This window comes from Coregonus lavaretus (genome assembly GCF_964263955.1).
Source record: "Coregonus lavaretus genome assembly, chromosome: 21".
Classification (NCBI taxonomy): domain Eukaryota; kingdom Metazoa; phylum Chordata; class Actinopteri; order Salmoniformes; family Salmonidae; genus Coregonus; species Coregonus lavaretus.
In genome coordinates, this window is record NC_140008.1 from 6,062,720 (window position 1) to 6,087,208 (window position 24,489).

At 44.1% G+C, this 24,489-nt stretch overlaps 1 protein-coding gene across 1 annotated transcript; it reads left to right on the forward strand.

Moving 5' to 3' along the window:
• Window positions 1–627: 627 nt before the first annotated feature.
• On the forward strand, window positions 628–17,249 carry LOC311148722 (E3 ubiquitin/ISG15 ligase TRIM25-like; the record flags this gene model as incomplete). Its single annotated transcript, XM_084185699.1, has 2 exons — window positions 628–1,224; window positions 17,130–17,249. 2 exons carry the CDS (start codon window positions 628–630, stop codon window positions 17,247–17,249), a joined length of 717 nt encoding a protein of 238 aa, XP_084041825.1.
• Window positions 17,250–24,489: the final 7,240 nt, after the last annotated feature.

A 24,489-nucleotide genomic window follows, 5' to 3' on the forward strand; every position in this document is an offset into this window, starting at 1 on the left:
TTCTTAATTCCATTCCTTTACTTTTTAGATTAGTGTGTATTGTTGTGTATTGTAAGTTATTACTGCACTGTTGGAGCCAGGAACACAAACATTTCGCTACACCTGCAATAACATCTGCTAAATATGTGTATGCGACCAATAAAATGTGATTTGATTTTTGAAAGTGTTCCATAATTCTCAATCCGTGTTGCGTTGTGCCTAAGAACAGCCCTTAGCTGTGGTAGTGTATATTGGCAATATACCACACCTCCTCAGGCCTTATTGCTTAATTTAAAGAAGCAAGTGTATTATAAGGCATTATAAAGGTCATTAAAATAATTAAACATATGTACTTCATAGAAACTGTTACCCTTTATATTTTCTAACAACTCACATTTTAAGATTCATTATTTCATTTGTTCCATGTTAAGGGCTCTAACCTAGGAACAAAGCTATTTGTCTCCCTCTTCCTGTTGCATGCAGTTCCTCTCTCTCTTCCTCCATTCCTCAAAGCTCTCCCTCCTTCTAACCCCACCCCTCTGGCAGAACCAGGAAGTCCCTCCCCATCCCACAAACTGTCTTCTGAGGAAATGAAACTGATCTGAGTCTCTGTGTCGTCTGTCTGTGTGAGAGTGAACAACCGTCCAAATGGCTCAGCAGGGAGTTCTGCTGGACCAGGACCAGTTATGTTGTTCTGTCTGTCTGGACCTACTGAAGGAGCCGGTCACCATCCCCTGTGGACACAGTTACTGTAGAAGCTGTATTGAGGGCTGCTGGGATCAGGATGTTCTGAAAGGGGTCTATAGCTGTCCTCAGTGCAGAGAGACCTTCACTCCAAGGCCTAATCTGAGAAAAAATAACATGTTGGCTGAGTTGGTGGAGAAACTGAAGAATACAGGACTCCAGGCTGCTCCCCCTCCTGCTCTGTGCAATGCTGGACCTGGAGATGTGGCGTGTGATTTCTGCACTGGGACCAGAAAGCAGAAAGCCCTTATGTCCTGTCTGGTGTGTCTGGCCTCTTACTGTGAGACTCACCTCCACCCTCACTATGAATTTCCTGCTTTCAAGAAGCACAAGCTGGTCAAAGCCACCGCACAACTACAGGAGAAGATCTGCTCTCATCATGACAAACTGCTGGAGGTTTACTGTCGTACAGATCAGCAGTGTATCTGTATGCTGTGTACAATGGATGAACATAACGGCCATGATACAGTGTCAGCTGCAGCAGAGAGGACTGAGAAACAGGTAAGACCAGAACTACTTGTTGGTGACTATCTGATAAACAAAGAATTAAAGATACAGTAGGAACTAAGGCTGTTTGAATATGAGAGAAATCAAATGAAATTGATCCTCAGCAGAACAAATATGAACACAAACCTTGAGTATATTGAGTTTGATCCAAATGTATCACCATTTTCTGTGGTCTACATCCTGGGGTTTACTCAGGACATCCTCCGGGATTACTACCATCACCACAGCAGCTAGATAACTGTGGTCTACATCCTGGGGTTTACCCAGGACATCCTCCAGTATTACTACCATCACCACAGCAGCTAGATAACTGTGGTCTACATCCTGGGGTTTACCCAGGACATCCTCCAGTATTACTACCATCACCACAGCAGCTAGATAACTGTGGTCTACATCCTGGGGTTTACCCTGGACATCCTCCAGTATTACTACCATCACCACAGCAGCTAGATAACTGTGGTCTACATCCTGGGGTTTACCCAGGACATCCTCCAGTATTACTACCATCACCACAGCGGCCAGATAACTGTGGTCTACATCTTGGGGTTTACCCAGGACATCCTCCAGTAGTACTACCATCACCACAGCGGCCAGATAACTGTGGTCTACATCCTGGGGTTTGCCCAGGACATCCTCCAGTATTACTACCATCACCACAGCGGCCAGATAACTGTGGTCTACATCCTGGGGTTTACCCAGGACATCCTCCAGTATTACTACCATCACCACAGCAGCTAGATAACTGTGGTCTACATCCTGGGGTTTACCCAGGACATCCTCCAGTATTACTACCATCACCACAGCAGCTAGATAACTGTGGTCTACATCCTGGGGTTTACCCAGGACATCCTCCAGTATTACTACCATCACCACAGCAGCCAGATAACTGTGGTCTACATCCTGGGGTTTACCCAGGACATCCTCCAGTATTACTACCATCACCACAGCAGCTAGATAACTGTGGTCTACATCCTGGGGTTTACCCAGGACATCCTCCAGTATTACTACCATCACCACAGCAGCTAGATAACTGTGGTCTACATCCTGGGGTTTACCCAGGACATCCTCCAGTATTACTACCATCACCACAGCAGCTAGATAACTGTGGTCTACATCCTGAGGTTTACCCAGGACATCCTCCAGTATTACTACCCATCACCAGAGCAGCTAGATAACTGTGGTCTACATCCTGGGGTTTACCCAGGACATCCTCCAGTATTACTACCATCACCACAGCAGCTAGATAACTGTGGTCTACATCCTGGGGTTTACTCAGGACATCCTCCGGGATTACTACCATCACCACAGCAGCTAGATAACTGTGGTCTACATCCTGGGGTTTACCCAGGACATCCTCCAGTATTACTACCATCACCACAGCAGCTAGATAACTGTGGTCTACATCCTGGGGTTTACCCAGGACATCCTCCAGTATTACTACCATCACCACAGCAGCTAGATAACTGTGGTCTACATCCTGGGGTTTACCCAGGACATCCTCCAGTATTACTACCATCACCACAGCAGCTAGATAACTGTGGTCTACATCCTGGGGTTTACCCAGGACATCCTCCAGTATTACTACCATCACCACGGCAGCTAGATAACTGTGGTCTACATCCTGGGGTTTACCCAGGACATCCTCCAGTATTACTACCATCACCACGGCAGCTAGATAACTGTGGTCTACATCCTGGGGTTTACCCAGGACATCCTCCAGTATTACTACCATCACCACAGCAGCTAGTTAACTGTGGTCTACATCCTGCTAGTTAACTGTGGTCGACAGCTGACACTCGTTGCCTCTGATTGGGAGTCACTCTAGCCAACATAGAAATAAACACACCAGAATTACCAACATAGAAATAAACACAAAGAATGAACACACCCTGGCTCAACATATAGAGTCCCAGAGCCAGGGTGTGACAGTACCCCCCCCTAAAGGCGCAGACTGCGACCGCGCCTCAACCTGAACAAAACAGGGGAGGCTGGGCGGGCATACCTCCTCGGCGGCGGTTCTGGCTCCGGCCTTGACCACCACCCTCCAATAAACCCCCCGTAGCGCCCCTGGTCCAGTCTGGCCCCGCCGGCTGGAGCTGAACTGGACTTAGCAGGAGCGGTTAGCTTCAGCTCCGTAGTGGAGCAGTTGACCGGTACCTTCCCAGGCACAGGTGGCCCAGGCACGGGTTGTGCTGGACTGACGACGCGCACCCCTGGCCTGGTGCGTGGAGGAGGAACGGGCCTTACCAGGCTGACGACTCGCACCCCTGGCTTGGTGCGTGGAGGAGGAACGGGCCTTACCAGGCTGACGACTCGCACCCCTGGCTTGGTGCGTGGAGGAGGGACGGGCCTTACCAGGCTGACGTCTCGCACCCCTGGCTTAGTGCGAGTGGCAGGAACAGGCCGGGCCGGGCTGGCGACGCGCACCGTAGACTTGGTGCGAGTGGCAGGAACAGGCCGGGCCGGGCTGGCGACGCGCACCGTATACTTGGTACGAGTGGCAGGAACAGGCCGGGCCGGGCTGGCGACGCGCACCGTATACTTGGTGCGAGTGGCAGGAACAGGCCGGGCCGGGCTGGCGACGCGCACCGTAGACTTGGTGCGAGTGGCAGGAACAGGCCGGGCCGGGCTGGCGACGCGCACCGTAGACTTGGTGCGAGTGGCAGGAACAGGCCGGGCCGGGCTGGCGACGCGCACCGTATACATTTTCTGGGGTTGCCTCTCGCCTGTCCGACGTTGACCCGTTTGGCGCCGCTGCTCCTCTCTACGGCGCGCCTCCACCTTCTCTTCTCCCGGCGCTTCCTCCCATGTCCAGCCCAAGAGCTGCCCCTGGACACGCTGCTTGGTCATTGCATGGTGGGTTCTTCTGTCACGATCGTCATATTGAACAGACCAAGGCGCAGCGTGATGAACGAACATACTTTAATTAGTTAAAGTGTAAACACGATACAAAAACAAGAAACGACTCGTGAAGTCCACGGTAACAATGACCGAACACGGAACAAGAACCCACAAACACAAAGGGAAAATAGACAGTATAAATATGGCTCCCAATCAGAGACAACCAACGACAGCTGACACTCGTTGCCTCTGATTGGGAGTCACTCTAGCCAACATAGAAATAAACACACCAGAATTACCAACATAGAAATAAACACAAAGAATGAACACACCCTGGCTCAACATATAGAGTCCCAGAGCCAGGGTGTGACACCTAGATCGCTCATTAATGTCTTTTACGGATTGCCTCTTATCCGCTTGTCGTCCCCTTATGCCGTAGTTTGTACATCTCAATTGTCAGTAGAAACCACATTTGTTTAAGCAAGTAGATTGTATCTTCAATGTAATTGTCTGCATCACTTCCAATCCCCCATATTTTTTATATATATACTCCCCTTTATTACTTTTCAACCCCGCCATCCTTTCCCTACTTGGAGTAAATTAGTGAACAACAATGCCCAGGCCCCTACTTCCAGCCTAGACTTACTATCTACACCTTATGGACACAGTTAATTTTACAATAATTATATTATATATATATATTTATTATTATTTTTGCTCCTGAACTTCTTCTACTCTCAACCTCTCCGATCATTTTCATATTATTTGTTGTTATTTGTTATTAGTCCCATCCTTCAACTCTATTCAATACCTCCCATCTATCTCTTAACACCATCCATATAGGATTTATATTTGCCATATATATTTCAACCGTACTGTATTTCAATCCTTCAGTAGCCTCCAACTGCTCTTAAATACTAGTAAAACTAAATGCATGCTTTTCAATCGAACGCTGCTGGCACCCGCCCACCCGACTAAAATCACCACTCTCGACGGGTCTGACCTAGAGTATGTGGACAACTACAAATACCTAGGTGTCTGGTTTGACTGTAAACTCAACTTCCAGACTCACATAAAGAATCTCCAATCCAAAGTTAAATCTAGAATCGGCTTCCTATTTCGCAACAAAGCCTCCTTCACTCATGCTGCCAAACATGCCCTCGTAAAACTGACTATCCTACCGATCCTTGACTTCGGCGATGTCATTTACAAAATAGCCTCCAACACTCTACTCAGCAAATTGGATGTAGTCTATCACAGTGCCATCCGTTTTGTCTCCAAAGCCCCATACACTACCCACCACTGTGACCTGTACGCTCTTGTTGGCTGGTCCTCACTACATGTTCGTCGTCAAACCCACTGGCTCCAGGCCATCTATAAATCACTGCTAGGCAAATCCCCGCCTTATCTTAGCTCATTGGTCACCATAGCAGCACCCACCCGTAGTCTGCGCTCCAGCAGGTATATCTCACTGGTCATTCCCAAAGCCAACACCTCCTTTGGCCGCCATATATTCCAGTTCTCTGCTGCCAATGACTGGAACGAATTGCAAAAATCTCTGAAGCTGGAGACTCTTATCTCCCTCAATAACTTTAAGCATCAGTTGTCAGAGCACCTTACTGATCACTGCACCTGTACACAGCCCATCTGAAATTAGCCCACCCAACTACCTCATCCCTATATTGTTATTTATTTTGCTCTTTTGCACCCCAGTATCTCTATTTGCACATAATCTCTTGCACATCTAGCATTCCAGTGTTAATACTATTGTAATTATTCTGCACTATAGCCTATTTATTGCCTTACCTCCATAACTTGCTACATTTGCACACACTGTATATATATTTTCTGTTGTATTTTTGACTTTATGTTTTTTACCCCATATGTAACTCTGTGTTGTTTTTATTGCACTGCTTTGCTTTATCTTGGCCAGGTCGCAGTTGTAAATGAGAACCTGTTCTCAACTGGCTTACCTGGTTAAATAAAGGTGAAATAAAAAATAAAAAATAAACTGTGATGTTTTACAAAAGTTCTGAACCTTTCTTTTCTCATTGCTTCTACAGATTGTGAATTAAAAATAATATTTTTTGCTAAAAGTATTATTATATTATTGATCGATTGACTATGACTTTTCAGATCACCCAGTAATGCTATCTGCAAGGTTAGCTCCAGGTAAATATTGCAATCCTTTAGCCATTCCTGGACCTGTGTCCAAAAACAAGCTACAAATGGACAGAACCAAAACAAATGATCTAATGATTCTGTCTCTTCACAGCAAAATCTGCAGAGCTGGGAAGATTGTATCCCCCATATAAATAACATTCTATTGGTAGCAAGAATTGTATATAATAATTTAAATTGAAAGATTCTAATTTTTGAATCCGGTGTCATTTTGCGTGTCAGTTCATAAACACTATGCCATGGGATCGGTACGTCAAAAATCTCTTCCCAACTATTTTGCAATCTATATGGGACGGCTGTCGATCCTTTGGTCCTTAAGTGAAACTGATATACTTTTTTATTTATCACAGTTTTCCTTAACCAATTATGTTCTTTAATGCAAGGCTGACAGACAAGTTCCTTACTTTCTCCCCCTTCCACTTTCCTCTTCCACTTTTGCGGTAAGGCTGCAATTATTTGGTTGTAATTTTGGGTAGAGCAGACATTTCCATATGTTTTTGTTAGCTGCATGTGCGACATAACTCCACCAGTCCTACCGATGATATCATTTACGAAGATTATACCTTTTTTAAACATTCTGTCAAAAAATAAAGGTTTTTTGTCAATTAGTATATTTGAATTTAACCACAATATTTGTTGCATTATTTGTTCTGTCGTTTCTGGAGGATTAAATTGAAATTGCAACCAACTTTCTATGGCCTGTTTTAGAAATAGTGATATTTGGGAGATGATTTCCTTTTCAAATAACTGCAAATGAGTTGTTGTAATCTGAATAAAGGGAAAAAGGCCTTTCTTGAACATTGGGTGAGACAATCTTACTAATTTACTTGAGAACCAATTAGGATTTAAGTATAACTTTTGTATGACTGAAGCTTTTAGTGATAGGACTAATGCTTTAATATTTAATCATTTCTGTCCTCCGAATTCATATTCATTATATAAATATGCCCTTTTAATTTTGTCTGGCTTGCCGTTCCAAATAAAATTGAATATTTTTTTCTCATATAATTTAAAAAACTGTTCGCTAGGCGTAGGCAAGACCATAAGCAAATAGGTCAACTGGGATAATACTAAAGAGTTAATCTTTCCACAAATTGACAGGTATTTTCCTTTCCATGGTAGTAAGATCTTATCTATTTTTGCTAACTTTCTATTAAAATGTATTGAAGTGAGATCATTTATTTCCTTTGGGATATGTATTCCGAGTATATCCACATCACCATCAGACCATTTTATTGGTAAACTACATGGTAATGTAAAATTTTTATTTTTTTGTGATCCAATACGTAATATAGTACATTTGTCATAATTTGGTTGTAATCCAGAGAGGTTAGAAAATGTATCTAGATCCTCTATGAGGCTGTGGAGGGATTCTAGTTGTGGATTTAAAAGAGAACATGAATCATCAGCGTACAATGACACCTTTATTTTTAAGCCCTGGATTTCTAATCCTCTGATATTATTATTGGATCTGATTTTAATAGCTAACATCTCGATGGCCACAATAAATAGATATGCCGATAGTGGACAACCTTGTTTCACTCCTCTTGACAGTTTAAAACTTTCTGAGAAATAGCCATTATTTACTATTTTACACCTAGGGTTACTATACATGATTTTGACCCATTTTCAGGGGCGCTGTGTTCATTAGGGCTATATGGGCGACGCACTGCCAAACGGGAAAAGGAAGGGATTTTTTTTCTAATCAATTATATCACGGCAACAGTAGTTATCAGTGTTCTAATCTAGACGTCTGATCTGCCACTAAATGTCCAATCAGGCTAAAGTCGTGCTTCAAATGGCCCCGCCCCTTTTGGGGCGATTTCAGTCAGGTTGAAAATCGCCCAGGAGTCTCTCATAGACTATCATGTAAAATATATATATTTTTCAAATATCAGAGCTTTCAATACAATCTCTATGGGTTCCGGGAGGGCTTGCACTTACGCGCTTTCGTCATACGTAACATAAGTAACCAGGAACATAACTAAGAAAAGAGCGGGTAGCAGCGTCAATCAATTCACGTACAACTGTCAAGATGGCTAGCTTTGCGAGGCAAAGATGAAACTGAGGGCTCCACCAACCCTGGTATTTTTCTTGGACTTTTCAACTTTGTGGCACAATTAGATGAGGTGTTTGATGACCATCTTAAAAATGCTAAAGTTTTCAAGGGCACATCAAAGACCATTCAAAGCGAGCTACTGGAGTGTATGCTAGCGGTCATGAGGGAACATATTGTGGAAGAGGTGAAGTCGGCGAACTTCGTAGCTATCCAAGCTGACGAGACCACGGACGTTTCTACACAGACACAGCTGGTGCTTGTGCTGAGGTACATAGATAGCAACCACAAAGTGCAGGAGCGCTTTTTTGAGTTCCTTCCCATCTCGGAATCAACCTCAGTCTCAATCGCCAGTGTGCTTTTGGAGAGACTGAACGGTCTTTTTGCCGACGACGAGAAAGTCAAACTCATTGCGCAAGCTTACGATGGAGCCAGTGTGATGAGGGGAGAGAAGGCTGGTGTGCAGCAAAAGGTGCGTGAGCATTTCAAGAATGCCCATTACGTGCATTGCTATGCGTATCAGCTGAATTTGATCATGCAGCAAGCTAGAACAGTTTCAGTACAAGTAATGTAGCCTCTCTCTCTCTTTGTCCCTCCCTGTCTGTCTCTTTAACACACACACGCCCAAATCAGTTCACAGTTGATGTTGTTTAAAATAGTTATTTTTCATTTTAAAAAAAGTAAAAAAAAAAAAAAAAAATCTGTTAATGTTCATTTTTACAAATCTATACAATTGGCCAGAATATGGTTGTTCATATTTACAAATCTATACAATTGGCCAGAATATGGTTGTTCATTTTTACAAAGCCATACAGATAGCTGTGTTTACCTTTTCTATAAATTATTTTCAAATTCTGTTTTCAGGCAAAATGTCTATCACTGTTCATTTTCACAAATCTATACAAGAGGGCAGAACATTTTTATTACCAATAACTTGCATCAATGTTTTCAGTAGCCTCTATCAAAAGCTCCTGCTTGCTTGTTGTGAATTATGCTCAGGTGCACATATTTCCAATTCAACCATGAGGCCTTTTTGAAGCAAGTAATGTGTATATCAGTATTGACTTATATGCTGCCCCTGTCTTCATGTTGTTGCTGGACATATCTTTTTTAAAATGTGTGTAGGTCACCTAAATCATCAGAAAAATTGCCCCCCCTGAGAATTTTTTTAGGAGCCGCCACTGCCCATTTTATAAGAGATTCTCCAAAATTGAAATGCTCCAGGCATTTATATATAAACCCCAGTCGAACTTTATCAAATGCCTTTTCGAAGTCTGCTATGAATAGCAGGCCTGGTTTCCCATATTTTCCATAGTGTTCTATTGTTTCCAATACTTGCCTTATATTATCTGAATAATATCCGACAATACCTTTTTTATTCTATGCGCTATACATTTTGCTAGAGTTTTTGCATCACAACACTGAAGTGTAAGGGGCCTCCAATTTTGTAAATGGACTGGATCTTTATATTTTCCACTTGTATCCTGTTTCAGTAATAATGAGATCTTCTTCTTGAGTGTCAGATAATCTACCATTTACATAGGAGTGGTTAAAACATGCTAATAACGGTCCTCTTAGTATATCAAAAAAGGTTTGGTATACCTCGACTGGTATGCCATCCAACCCTGGAGTTTTCCCAGACTTAAAGTCTTTAATTGCATCCAGAAGTTCCTCCTCTGTAATTTCACCTTCACATGAGTCTTTCTGTGTGGCTGTTAATTTGACATTATCAATAGAAAAAAATCTCTACAATTAGCTTCAGTTAGAGGAGATGGAGGCGACTGAAAATAAAACATATGCTTAAAGTACTTTGTTTCTTCCTTCAAAATATCATTTGGTGAATTATGGGTGACTCCGTCAATTGTAACCAGTTTCATTAAGTTCTTTTTGGTAGCATTCCTATGTTGAAGATTAAAAAATAATTTTGTGCATTTTTCCCCATATTCCATCCAGTTTGCTTTATTTTTATAATATATTACACTTGATCTTTCTTGAATAAGTTTCTCCATTTATTTTTGTTTTTCCTCTAATTTATTCTGAGCCTCTATGTTACAGTTATTGTTGCCATCTATCTGTTCTGTTAGACTTTCTATTTCCTTTGTTAGTATAAACTCTTTTGACCTAAATTGCTTTTGTTTTCGAGATGAGTACTGAATTGCATGGCCTCTAAAGGCACATTTAAAGGTGTCCCATACAATAAGGGGATTCGCTGTACCTATGTCATGTTGGAAAAAATCTGTTATAAATTCCTTTGTTCTAATTATAAATAAATTATCATCCAATAGGCTTTGATTACATTTCCAATATCCTCGCCCACGTGGAAATTCAGTAAGAGTAATTTATATGCCTATTATATGATGGTCCGACCGCATTCTGTCCCCTATCAACACTTTTTTTTACTTTTGGTGCCAATGAGAATGACATAAGAAAGAAGTCAAGACGACTAGCTTGATTGAGTCTCCGCCATGTATATCTCACTAGATCAGGATATTTAAGCCTAAATATACAGTGGGGAGAACAAGTATTTGATACACTGCCAATTTTGCAGGTTTTCCTACTTACAAAGCATGTAGAGGTCTGTATTTTTGATCATAGGTACACTTCAACTGTGAGAGACGGAATCTAAAACAAAAATCCAGAAAATCACATTGTATGATTTTTAAGTAATTAATTTGCATTTTATTGCATGACATAAGTATTTGATACATCAGAAAAGCAGAACTTAATATTTGGTACAGAAACCTTTGTTTGCAATTACAGAGATCATACGTTTCCTGTAGGTCTTGACCAGGTTTGCACAAACTGCAGCAGGGATTTTGGCCCACTCCTCCATACAGACCTTCTCCAGATCCTTCAGGTTTCGGGGCTGTCGCTGGGCAAAACGGACTTTCAGCTCCCTCCAAAGATTTTCTATTGGGTTCAGGTCTGGAGACTGGCTAGGCCACTCCAGGACCTTGAGATGCTTCTTACGGAGCCACTCCTTAGTTGCCCTGGCTGTGTGTTTCGGGTCGTTGTCATGCTGGAAGACCCAGCCACGACCCATCTTCAATGCTCTTACTGAGGGAAGGAGGTTGTTGGCCAAGATCTCGCGATTCATGCTCCCATCCTTCCTCCCCTCAATACGGTGCAGTCGTCCTGTCCTCTTTGCAGAAAAGCATCCCCAAAGAATGATGTTTCCTCCAAACACCGCGAGTGGAGTTTAGACCAAAAAGCTCTATTTTTGTCTCATCAGACCACATGACCTTCTCCCATTCCTCCTCTGGATCATCCAGAAGGTCATTGGCAAACTTCAGACAGGCCTGGACATGCGCTGGCTTGAGCAGGGGGACCTTACGTGCGCTGCAGGATTTTAATCCATGACGGCGTAGTGTGTTACTAATGGTTTTCTTTGAGACTGTGGTCCCAGCTCTCTTCAGGTCGTTGACCAGGTCCTGCCGTGTAGTTCTGGGCTGATCCCTCACCTTCCTCATGATCATTGATGCCCCACGAGGTGAGATCTTGCATGGAGCCCCAGACCGAGGGTGATTGACCATCATCTTGAACTTCTTCCATTTTCTAATAATTGCGCCAACAGTTGTTGCCTTCTCACCAAGCTGCTTGCCTATTGTCCTGTAGCCCATCCCAGCCTTGTACAGGTCTACAATTTTATCCCTGATGTCCTTACACAGCTCTCTGGTCTTGGCCATTGTGGAGAGGTTGGAGTCTGTTTGATTGAGTGTGTGGACAGGTGTCTTTTATACAGGTAACGAGTTAAAACAGGTGCAGTTAATACAGGTAATGAGTGGAGAACAGGAGGGCTTCTTAAAGAAAAACTAACAGGTCTGTGAGAGCCGGAATTCTTACTGGTTGGTAGGTGATCAAATACTTATGTCATGCAATAAAATGCTAATTAATTACTTAAAAATCATACAATGTGATTTTCTGGATTTTTGTTTTAGATTCCGTCTCTCACAGTTGAAGTGTACATATGATAAAAATTACAGACCTCTACATGCTTTGTAAGTAGCAAAACCTGCAAAATCGGCAGTGTATCAAATACTTGTTCTCCCCACTGTATCTACTAGTTCTAATGTATCCATGACGTTCACGATTTCCTTAAGAGCATGTGGGTGATTGTTTGTGGTGTGATTTCCTTTACGGTCCATTGAGCTATTTAAAACAGTATTATAATCACCCACCATAATAATATTGTCTTGAATTGCTTGCAGGGTTGATAATTTATTATATATATTGTCAAAGAATTGTGGATCATCATTATTTTGTCCGTAAAGGTTAATGAGCCATATCTCTTTATGGTCCAATAACATATTTAAAATAATCCATCTACCTTGCGTATCTATTTGGACAATTTGCACATTCGGATCGAAATTACTATTAATTAATATCATCACCCCTTTTGAATTTCTTTGCCCATGGGAGAAGTATATTTCACCCCCCCCTCCCATTATTTTTTCCACTCAACTTCATCTCGAATTGTTGAATGAGTTTCCTGTATACAATAGATATTATATTCCTTCTCTTTGAGCCATGTAAATATTGATCTTCTTTTGTTATTATCAGCTAAGCCATTACAATTATAACTGGCTATACTTACTTCACCACACACCATAATGAGATACAAGTTTCAAGTCTATTTATCATTATATATGTTTGTAAATTTACCAATAAAAAATACCGTAATGATTGAGTGTCCATATAGCTGTACTGTGATATTTGCATTGCTACGGAGTAACCCTTCAATTGTTCTCCACTAATTCCCCCGCTAAAGCCCCTCCCCATCCCAAGTTGAGCCGTCATCCCAGTGATCAGCATCCCACCCACGTCCCTCCGGATCCCTACGGCCTCGAGAGGCCAGGACCCATCCATCGAAAACAGCACACAGTGCCACCCACAAAACAGAAGCAGATTAACCGCCAAAAGCATTTCCAATGCTGTCACCTCTATATACAGTTGGGAGAACAACTATTTGATACACTGCCGATTTTGCAGGTTTTCCTACTCACAAAGCATGTAGAGGTCTGTCATTTTTATCATAGGTACACTTCAACTGTGAGAGACGGAATCTAAAACAAAAATCCAGAAAATCACGTTGTATGATTTTTAAGTAATTAATTTGCATTTTATTGAATGACATAAGTATTTGATCACCTACCAACCAGGAAGAATTCCGGCTCTCACAGACCTGTTAGTTTTTCTTTAAGAAGCCCTCCTGTTCTCCACTCATTACCTGTATTAACTGCACCTGTTTGAACTTGTTACCTGTATAAAAGACACCTGTCCACACACTCAATCAAACAGACTCCAACCTCTCCACAATGGCCAAGACCAGAGCGCTGTGTAAGGACATCAGGGTTAAAATTGTAGACCTGCACAAGGCTGGGATGGGCTACAGGACAATAGGCAAGCAGCTTGGTGAGAAGGCAACAACTGTTGGTGCAATTATTAGAAAATGGAAGAAGTTCAAGATGATGGTTAATCACCATCGGTCTGGGGCTCCATGCAAGATCTCACCTCGTGGGGCATCAATGATCATGAGGAACGTGAGGGATCAGCCCAGAACTACACGGCAGGACCTGGTCAATGACCTGAAGAGAGCTGGGACAATAGTCTCAAAGAAAACCAGTAGTAACACACTACGCCGTCATGGATTAAAATCCTGCAGCGCACGCAAGGTCCCCCTGCTCAAGCCAGCGCATGTCCTGGCCTGTCTGAAGTTTGCCAATGACCATCTGGATGATCCAGAGGAGGAATGGGAGAAGGTCATGTGGTCTGATGAGACAAAAATATAGCTTTTTGGTCTAAACTCCACTCGCCGTGTTTGGAGGAAGAAGAAGGATGAGTACAACCCCAAGAACACCATCCCAACCGTGAAGCATGGAGGTGGAAAAATCATTCTTTGGGGATGCTTTTCTGCAAAGGGGACAGGACGACTGCACCGTATTGAGGGGAGGATGGAAGGGGCCATGTATCGCGAAATCTTGGCCAACAACCTCCTTCCCTCAGTAAGAGCATTGAAGATGGGTCGTGGCTGGGTCTTCCAGCATGACAATGACCCGAAACACACAGCCAGGGCAACTAAGGAGTGGCTCCGTAAGAAGCATCTCAAGGTCCTGTAGTGGCCTAGCCAGTCTCCAGACCTGAACCCAATAGAAAATCTTTGGAGGGAGCTGAAAGTCCGTATTGCCCAGCGACAGCCCCGAAACCTGAAGGATCTGGAGAAGGTCGGTATGGAGGAGTGGGCCAAAATCCCTGCTGCAGTGTGTGCAAACCTGGTCAAGACCTACAGGAAACGTATGATCTCTGTAATTGCAAACAAAGGTTTCTGTACCAAATATTAAGTTCTGCTTTTCTGATGCATCAAATACTTATGTCATGCAATAAAATGCAAATTGTTACTTAAAAATCACACAACGTGATTTTCTGGATTTTTGTTTTAGATTCCGTTTCTCACAGTTGAAGTGTACATATGATAAAAATTACAGACCTCTACATGCTTTGTAAGTAGGAAAACCTGCAAAATTGGCAGTGTATCAAATACTTGTTCTCCCCACTGTATATATATAACTATTTGTAAAAAAATTATGCATATCCTATTTTCCATCATTATCAATTAATATGCGTAATAATGTCGGCAGTTCACGCATAGGATTTTAACATATAACCCGGATTGCCATTGTATTACATTTAATTCATTGACAAGCAATTATTATCCTAGCAAATAATTCCTGTGGTCCATCCCATACCCTCCCCCCCCAACATCCCCACCCTCCCAGAACAGATGCCAGACAAGCACACACGCACATACTCACATACTCCAACACACTCAACCCCCCTCCTCCACAATCCACCATAAAATCAGATACTCAACGGCTGTTATATCCCAGAGCCCAACTCGAGAAATAACCTGATTTACGAGTGCACATACAGTTAAAGCTCATTGAGAAAGCATGCAGATTGAGCAGAAATTGATAAGAATGTGAGATTTGATTAATCTACTTAATCTATGTCAAGTCCTAGGTGATGGAGATCAGATCCACCCTCTTCACCTGAGACACAAACACTCTGATCCGCTGTTGTAACCATTTTCCCAAGCATCTCTGTGCGGTCAGACCTTTGATTATTTTGTGCCACCTGGGCCACAATGATAAACCCCCTCTCTGAGTCTGATTTTCTTTCTAGTTCTGAGTTAACAGTTGTTTTGAGCTTGGCACAAATAATGCTTCATTGACAGCATGGCCAATGTTGAATGTTTAACATTTTAAACTAGGAAAAGAGACCCTTAATCTAAGACTTGGGACCACACAGCCACCACTGAATATCAGGCTAATTATTGATTTTTGCAATGCTTGCAGTTAGCCACTGATTCCTTCTAAACCACTCATTGTTGAATTTGCGATTTCCAACTTGTTGTGTAATGTTTATGTCCAATGGCCGATGAGCACCGATAGGTTTTATCTATAATTTCTCTTCATTATTTCTCTTCATATGACAAGGATTAAAAAGGATTTGCCAGTAGATTGTCGACTTGATTCATGATGATGACTGCTAGCTAAGATTTTGAAAGTATGATGTTGACATGATCAGTCCAATCAAAGCTACTGTAGATATAACGTGATTTGATGTAGTTTTATCTGTGGCCAATGACCTTGAGCCTTCTTGGATGGGCATTTCTAATGTAACTCTATGGCAGCACCCAAGGGGCTTGAATTTTCTAGTTCTACCCTTAGACTTGGCGGTGACTAGTCTCCCCATGAGTGACAGAACACTGAGCCAATCACGGTGCAACGCTCCGTATTTTCTGCTGGCTTGTCCCACCACCACAGAAAGCACTGAGCTAGGCTGAAACACCTGCATTTTGAAGCTGCCTTACTCAAGAAAACAAAAAAGAGACCATGTTTGTATGCAGCTTTATTAATTCAATGACATATTATTATTTATTTATTTTTACATTGTTTGCAAACTGATATGTGACACATATTATTGCCAAAATAACATGCAAAACTGGCAAGCCCCCCCAAAAACAAAAACATGTTTATTTTTTCATTAGCTAAATATGTGGGTCTCAAAACAGAATCGCGGGTCGTCACTGGACACCTGTCCTTGTTCTCATCACATAAAGGGCTGTGAAAACAATGAACACAATATATTTTGGGATGTAAACCAGAAATATGAATCACTGATGATCCATACTGTTCTGATCTAATGAGATGGATGTAGGGTCTTCTGGGCCTTTCCCAGTCATGGAGGACAGAAACATGCAGCTGTGCACCTCACTGAAGACCACTACTGAATTGGGGGTAGGGAGGACATTGTGGCAGTAAATACATTTATGACAGGTTAGGGTTAGGCAGGATATTCCATGTCAGACTCTTTAATGCCACTTTTATCAACATCATAGACCCCAAAGGATGTTAATTAACCCTTTTTTAAGCTCATATGACTTGTCATATTTTGATAGAGGGCTGAAAACCTCAGCCGAATGGGTTACCATTGACAATTTCTCTCTAGATATCGCCTCTTCCACAGATCGCAGGTTAGGGTATATATTCTGTCAGACTTTTCAATACCACTTATCTCAACATATTAACACCCCAAAGGATGCCAGGTCAAGCTGTTTCTCGTAAGAAAAAACCAACATGTACAGAAATACAGTGATGAAAAAAAGCAGAAGTCCATTTTATAAAAAAGCATGAGTAAAAACACTGTCTAAGCTCTGTCCCACTCCCAAAATAATATGACCCAGGAATACACTGGGTATGTACCACACCGCTCATTCAGCTCTCCTCTCCTTCTTTCCTCTCCTTCTCCTCTCCTCTCTCAGCTCATCCTCCACTCTCACCCCAATCTAGGTCAAGTGAGGGCCGAAGGAGAGCGTGTTGAGAGACCTGCTGCTGACTGTCAGGCAGTGAGTGATGCGGAGGGCCGAAGGAGAGTGTATTGAGAGAGCACAACAGCTATTGGCTGAGTCACGTGAGCGAGAGGAACGAGAGCATTACGCACGTTGTTAAAACTTTTTCCCAGTTGTAGGTAGGATATTTAGATTCTCATTATGGAGACACCTATTTCCAACCCTTTTCCCATTAAACATATTAATACGCTACAACTGATGCACGTCAAGAAATAATGGAGACAAAGCACTGGAAAACGAGTCTGAGGTGATTTAAACGTCATTCTAATGTTGACTGCTTAAAGAAAACAGTATCAAGTGAAGCACTTTATGCATGCTCAGTTCTTGGGTCTCGGGGGCTGCCAGAGTGGAACTTTGAAATGGAAGTTATGGAACTCCTTCGCTTGGTTCTTTTTATGGGGGAAAATCCTCAATGAAACTGACATTAAATGAGGAGAATGATACATTTGCCTCTGTTGGCCATCAAGTAGCCTATTAATGTATATGCCATTATAGGCTACCATTTGATACAATAAATATGTTGAAATGACGATATCACTCAATTAGTGCCACTTGTGTAGCCTACCTGGAGCTGAAAAACCTATTTAATAAGTAGCCTATAACTTCAGTTTGTTGTTGTTGTAGACTTGTGTTATTATGCAATTATTAATGGACATTTTTAGTTAATTAAATTGGAAATTATCAAAGCCGATCAGTTGTTAGAACGCATTAGATTGATGGTAACAGTAGTCAGATTAGGCTATAGGTAAAACAAATTCTAAAAAATAAACACTGGCTGTTGTTGACAAGCATATTTAGTTCATATACATATTATTAATATTTAAATCAGTGATTGGTAACCAGTTTATAATAGTAATAAGGCACCCCAGGGTTTGTGATATATGGCCATATCCCATACCCCATTGTGCCTTATTGCTTAATCATAGCAGTTAAACGAGTTAAATCAACATCCATTGATGGAAAATGATCTGGCGATTTTAATTAGGGCGAATTATCTTTTCTCTTGCCACATATTCAAATTCCTTTATTATGTTATGTCATAGCTTGCAATAATTATTATTTTGAGGAAACTCGAATTTTGCTTCTAAAGCCGTTACAAGTTACTATGATATTCCTTCTTAATTGGCTTGATAACATTATGGAAAAAGGGTTTATTGTATAATTATGGCAAGTCCTCTCTTGCTGCAAAAAAAAAATAATGGGGCTAGTTTTCAGCGTTTTGTACGGGTTTTGAGTTGTCATTGGGTTAGAAATGTAGCTTCACCTGGCAACCCTGCCTCTGTGGCATACTGTATCGGACACGAAGCCTGCGCAGAAGAGTGTTATGGGTGGAAGATGGCACAATGATGCCATCTGTTGGTAAATGTTAATTACTGCAACTCCAGTGTTTTACCGGTGTACTTGAGATACCCGGATGTATTGCAATATACTGAACAAGACTGGTTACTCGCATCAATGCCTCTGCTAAGGCTAAGCATAAAAAAGCTTCAGTTTAAAGTGCCAGAGGTTCGCTTTCATGGGCACATCTTGTCCTCCACCGGATTGAATGCGGATCCAGAAAAAGTGAAGGCTGTCGTGGATATGCCCCACCCATCTGACGTGAAGGCAGTGCAGCGCTTCGTCGGATTCGTCACCTACCTGGCCAAGTTCCTACCGCGGCTCTCTGAAGTGTGTGAACCACTAAGGAGGCTCATGGACAAGGACACCATCTGGCATTGGCTCCCAAAACATGACACAGCGGTGAGGGAAATAAAACAACTGGTCACTCAGACACCTGTACTGCGATACTACGATGTGTCAAAACCTGTCACGATTCAGAGTGACTCAAGCCAGTATGGACTGGGCTGTTGCCTCATGCAAGAGGGCCAGCCTGTGGCATTCGCCTCTAGGGCACTCACTCCAACAGAACAGAACTATGCCCAGATAGAGAAGGAGTGCCTCAGCATTGTGTTTGCATGCCAACGCTTCCACCACTACCTGTACGGGCGTGACAATATTACCACAGAGACAGATCACAAGCCCCTTATTGCTATATTCAGCAAGCCTCTCCTGAATGCCCCGAAACGACTGCAGAGCATGTTACTGGCCCTATAAAACTACAACCTCAAGGTGGTGTATAAGCCAGGGCCAGAGATGTATGTGAGTGACACGCTCAGCAGGGCTACTGCATCAGGCACTCACACACGCTCCATGCATGAACAACACGCAGTGTGCAGCTTACAAACAGAGCAAGTGGATGTTGAACACATCAACCAGGCTGACTACGTCAATGTTACGGACCAGCGCCTTATACAAATCAGACAGCACACAGACAGGGACGAGCAACTCCAGGCATTGAGGTCTGTGATTCTGATGGGCTGGCCCGACTGCAAGGAAGAAACTGCTTTAGCCACCAGAGAATATTGGCCAGTCAAAGAAGAGCTCAGTGTTCAAAATGGAGTAATATTCAAGGGTCAGAGAGTCGTTATTCCTCAGTCTCTGCGCCCTGAGATGTTGGCGCGCGTGCACTCAAGTCACATTGGAGGTGAGGCCTGTTACAGACAAGCACGTGACACACTGTATTGGCCAGGAATGCAGAGTGAAATCAAAGACTATGTCAGTAAATGCACAATCTGCAATGAATATGCCATTGAGCAACAATGCGCCCCTGGCAGATAGTAAGTCTAGATCTCTTCCAGCACAGTGGCAAAGACTTTCTGCTGGTAGTTGATCATTACTCAGACTTCTGGGAGATTGACCTCCTCCCCAACCTCTCAGCAGAGACAATGATCAAACGCTGCAAGGCTCAGTTTGCCCGCTATGGCCAGCCAGATAGGGTAATTTCAGATAATGGACCCCAATTCTCCGGAAGTGAGTTCCGAAAATTGCCTGGAAAGCAATCCTGCAGTGGCGCAATACCCCGACAGAAGGCATGATTAGCAGCCCGGCCCAGCGCCTCATGGCACAGCGTTTAAAAGCAGCTCTGCCAGTAGCAAGCACTCTCCTGGAGCCATGTGTGGTGACAGACGTGCTGGTGAAGCTACGTCACAGAAGACAGGTCTCCAAGTTCATCTACGACAAATCACCAAAATACTTACCTGAGCTCAGGGTGGGTGAAACGGTGCGAATGAAGCCACTACCAGGGGACCGGACGGGCCTCTGGAGACTCGGATCCTGTGTACAGAAAGTGTCACCACGCTCCTACTTGGTCGAAGTGAATGGATCACTGTACCGTCGTAACAGGGTTGACCTTCTGATTGCTGAGCCAGCATCTACTCAGAACTCTGATGGTCATAGGGGTCGCATGACAAAAGACGGAACCCCAGCAAGTCACATGGGGCCTGAGGCACTGGGCGAAATGCCAGGGGATCACAGGTCGGCCACTCCCTCGCCCATCAATACTCCCCTTAGACAGTCAGGTGACACGCCTGTGCTGGAGCCCGCAGTCCACGCAGACAAGCCCCCTGTCTTTTCACGCTGCGGGCGTCTGTCCCAGCCACCAAAAATACTTAATCTGTAGGTTTCCCATTAGGGATTGTTGACAGACAGAGATAAAAGTGAAGAGAGTATCAAAATGTGTTAAGTGGTTAACTGAAAAAATAAAAAATACTAAACTGTTCATGTTGGAAATTACTACTAGGTTTGTTTTGTTAGTGAATTGACAGTTCCTGTCCTATTTTATAAAAGGGAAGATGTTATGGGTGGAAGATGGCACAATGATGCCATCTGTTGGTAAATGTTAATTACTGCAACTCCAGTGTTTTACCGGTGTACTTGAGATACCCGGATGATTGCAATATACTGAACAAGACTGGTTACTCGCATCAATGCCTCTGTCTCGTCATTTAACATTCAAACAAAGAGTGGGAGATCTCAGCTTAATGCACGATACTTGTACGGCTCCGGTTAACTTGAATAAATAAGTACTTATGTTTTAAAGAACAGTTGTTTTCTTTAGTATTTCTTAGACAAGAAGATACAACATCGTACCAGGAGTGAAATAACTCGCCTTTGACTCATCCATCATCGAGTTTTGGTCGAAAATGCTGAACGCCGCCAAGAGGCTTCACGTCAACTAGCTGGCTAACTTGACTAACGTTAGCTAACTAGCCACTGGGCTAACGAGACTGAGGTAAAAATAACCACGCCGGAGCTAACGGAGCGTGCAGTGCATGTAGCTAGTCGTTTTGCAGTGCTAGCTGGATAACGACATGGAGCAGCTAAAGCCTCCAACAGAACTGAAACTGAACGGCAACGTTGAAGAGCAATGGAAGCGGTTCAAGCAGCGTTTCACCCTCTATCTGACGGCGATAGGAGCGGCTGGAAAAGACGACGCACAGAAGGTCGCAGTGTTTCTCACAGTCTAGGACACCATTGATGTCTACAACAGCTTTCAGCTAATGGATGAAGAGCAAGCAGATTATGAACTGGTATAAGTAAAATTTCTGTCTTTTTGAACTCCCAGAAAAAATTATTATGGACTTGAATCTGAAATGTCAGTGGTGTAATTTCAGTCAAATTGCAGACTTTCTGATATGAGAGAATTGTCATGGGGGTGAGAGACAAGGAGCTGAGAGAAGTTATTTGGTGAGAATGTATTGACACTAGAAAGAGCGAAACAAATGTGTCAAGCTAGAGAGGTGACTCAGAGTCGCATACGGCCAATGGACAGCGGTGTTCTTAGTGACACCGTATGCAAAGTGGAGTACGTTAGCGAAGGAAGAGCTACAGCTAAACGGCTAACTTCAAAGGACAGCAGCCCACTTCAGGGAACCAGCGCTCCTGTATGTCACGCCCTGGCTCTGGGGACTATGTTATGTTGAGCCAGGGTGTGTAAGTCTATGTTTTGTAATTCTATGTTGGCCTGAGTGACTCCCAATCAGAGACAACGAGGGTCAGCTGGTTGTCTCTGATTGGGAGCCATATTTAACTATCGGTCTTTTCACTTTGTGTTGTGGTTTCTTGTTCCTTTTGGTTTGTGTATCTAAGGACTTCACGTTTCGTTCTTTGTTTTGATCTATAAAATAAATATAAATATGTTCACCCGCAACGCTGCGCCTTGGTCCTCTATCGTAGACGATCGTGACAGAAGAAACCACCAAAACTGGACCAAGCAGCGTGAAGAGGAGAGAGGAAGGACCTGGGATCAGGGGAGTAGGAGTTTCGGCTGGGCCACGCTAAGTGAAGAGGAGAGAGGCTGGTCTATGAAGCAATGGATCGAGAGTCTGGCGAGAGCTAGGGAGGCCTGGTCCACGGGGAGGAGAGAACCCCAGAAAATGTTTAGGGGGGGGCTCACGACGTGGACAACGGGGCAGCAGGAGGCCGCGATGGAGCGGTCCAGCGGGTGTGAAGAGGAGGCCGCCAGGTTAAGGGGGCCACTGGTCACAGAGGAGAGGGAAAGTGTGGAGGCACGGCGAGAGGTACTGGGGTGTGTTACCAGTCCGGTCCGGCCCGTTCCTGATCCCTGCGTAGGGCCAGTGGTGTGTGTCCCCAGTACGGTCTGGCCTGTTCCTGTTCCTCGCATCGAGCCTGTGGTGCGTGTCGTCAGCCCGGCCCGGCCTGTTCCTGCTTCCCGCATCGAGCCTGTGGTGCGCGTTGCCAGCCCGGTCCGGCCTGTTCCTGCTCCCCGCACCAAGTCTGTGGTGCGTCTCGTCAGCCCTGTCCGGCTCGTTCCTGCTCTCCGCACCAAGTCTGTGGTGCGCGTCGCCAGCCCGGCCCGGCCTGTTCCTTCTCCCCGCACCAGACCTGTGGTGCGCGTCGCCAGCCCGGTCCGGCCTGTTCCTGCTCCCCGCACCAAGTCTGTGGTGCGTCTCGTCAGCCCTGTCCGGCTCGTTCCTGCTCTCCGCACCAAGTCTATGGTGTGTTTCGTCAGCCCTGTCCGGCCCGTTCCTGCTCTCCGCACCAAGTCTGTGGTGCGCGTCGCCAGCCCAGTCCGGCCCATCCAAGCTTCCCGCACCAAGTCAGTGGTGCGCGTCGTCAGCCCGGTCCGGCTCATTCCTGCTCCCCGCACCAAAGCAGGGGTGCGCTTCGTCAGCCCGGTCCGGCCCGTTCCTCCTCCACGCATCAGGCCAGGGGTGTGCGTCGTCAGTCCGGCACAACCCGTGCCTGGGTCATGTCCGGAGCCGGATCCGCCGCCGAGGCGGAGTGCCCACCCGGTCCCTCCCCTGTTGTGGTTGTTTGGCGCGGCCGGAGTCCGCGCCTTTGGGGGGGGTACTGTCACGCCCTGGCTCTGGGGACTATGTTATGTTGAGCCAGGGTGTGTAAGTCTATGTTTTGTAATTCTATGTTGGCCTGAGTGACTCCCAATCAGAGACAACGAGGGTCAGCTGGTTGTCTCTGATTGGGAGCCATATTTAACTATCGGTCTTTTCACTTTGTGTTGTGGTTTCTTGTTCCTTTTGGTTTGTGTATCTAAGGACTTCACGTTTCGTTCTTTGTTTTGATCTATAAAATAAATATAAATATGTTCACCCGCAACGCTGCGCCTTGGTCCTCTATCGTAGACGATCGTGACACTGTAGCGACTGCGGAGGAGAGCACAGACCTTGCCAGTGCCCAGCATATAGAAAAGAGTGTTACAACTGTGGCATGAAGAATCCCTCAAATGCAGGCAGCTGAGACAACAAAATACAGTACACTGTGTCAACGATGACCAGGACAACAGCGGTGACAACGAGTACAGTGAGGGGTCTTTGGGTGACCTCTTTGTGGGAACAGTCGCACTTGCAGGACCAGACGAGGACTGCTACCTACAAGACGAATGGAACTGATATTGTGTTCAAACTTGACACTGGAGCACAGGTCAACATCATTCCAGAGACTGAATTGTTACGGTTACAGGTAAAACCAGTGGTCTTCAGGGACATGCAGGTTGGTGCTGGAGGTAGATGATGAATCTCACAAGGTTCCGTTTGTCATAGTAAAGGGAGAAACAACACCCATCATTGGGTTAAAGTCATGTAACTTACTGGGTTTAGTGAAATGGGTTCATATGGTGAAATGACTAATGTTGAGGATGCATATGCTGATGTTTTTCAGGGAATAGGAAAACTCAAGGTGCAGTACAAAATGGAGTTAGATCAGCCAAATAGACCAGTGATCCATGCACCTAGAATGGTACCATTATCACTAAGAGACTAGCTAAAAGCAGAGCTGCTGAGGCTAGAGTCCTTAGATATCCTAGACAAAGTAGAAGAGCCTACTGAATGGGTCCACTCACTAGTAATAGTTGAGAAGGAAGACGGCTCGCTCAGACTGTGTATGGATCCAAAAGAGCTAAACAAGCATGTAAAAA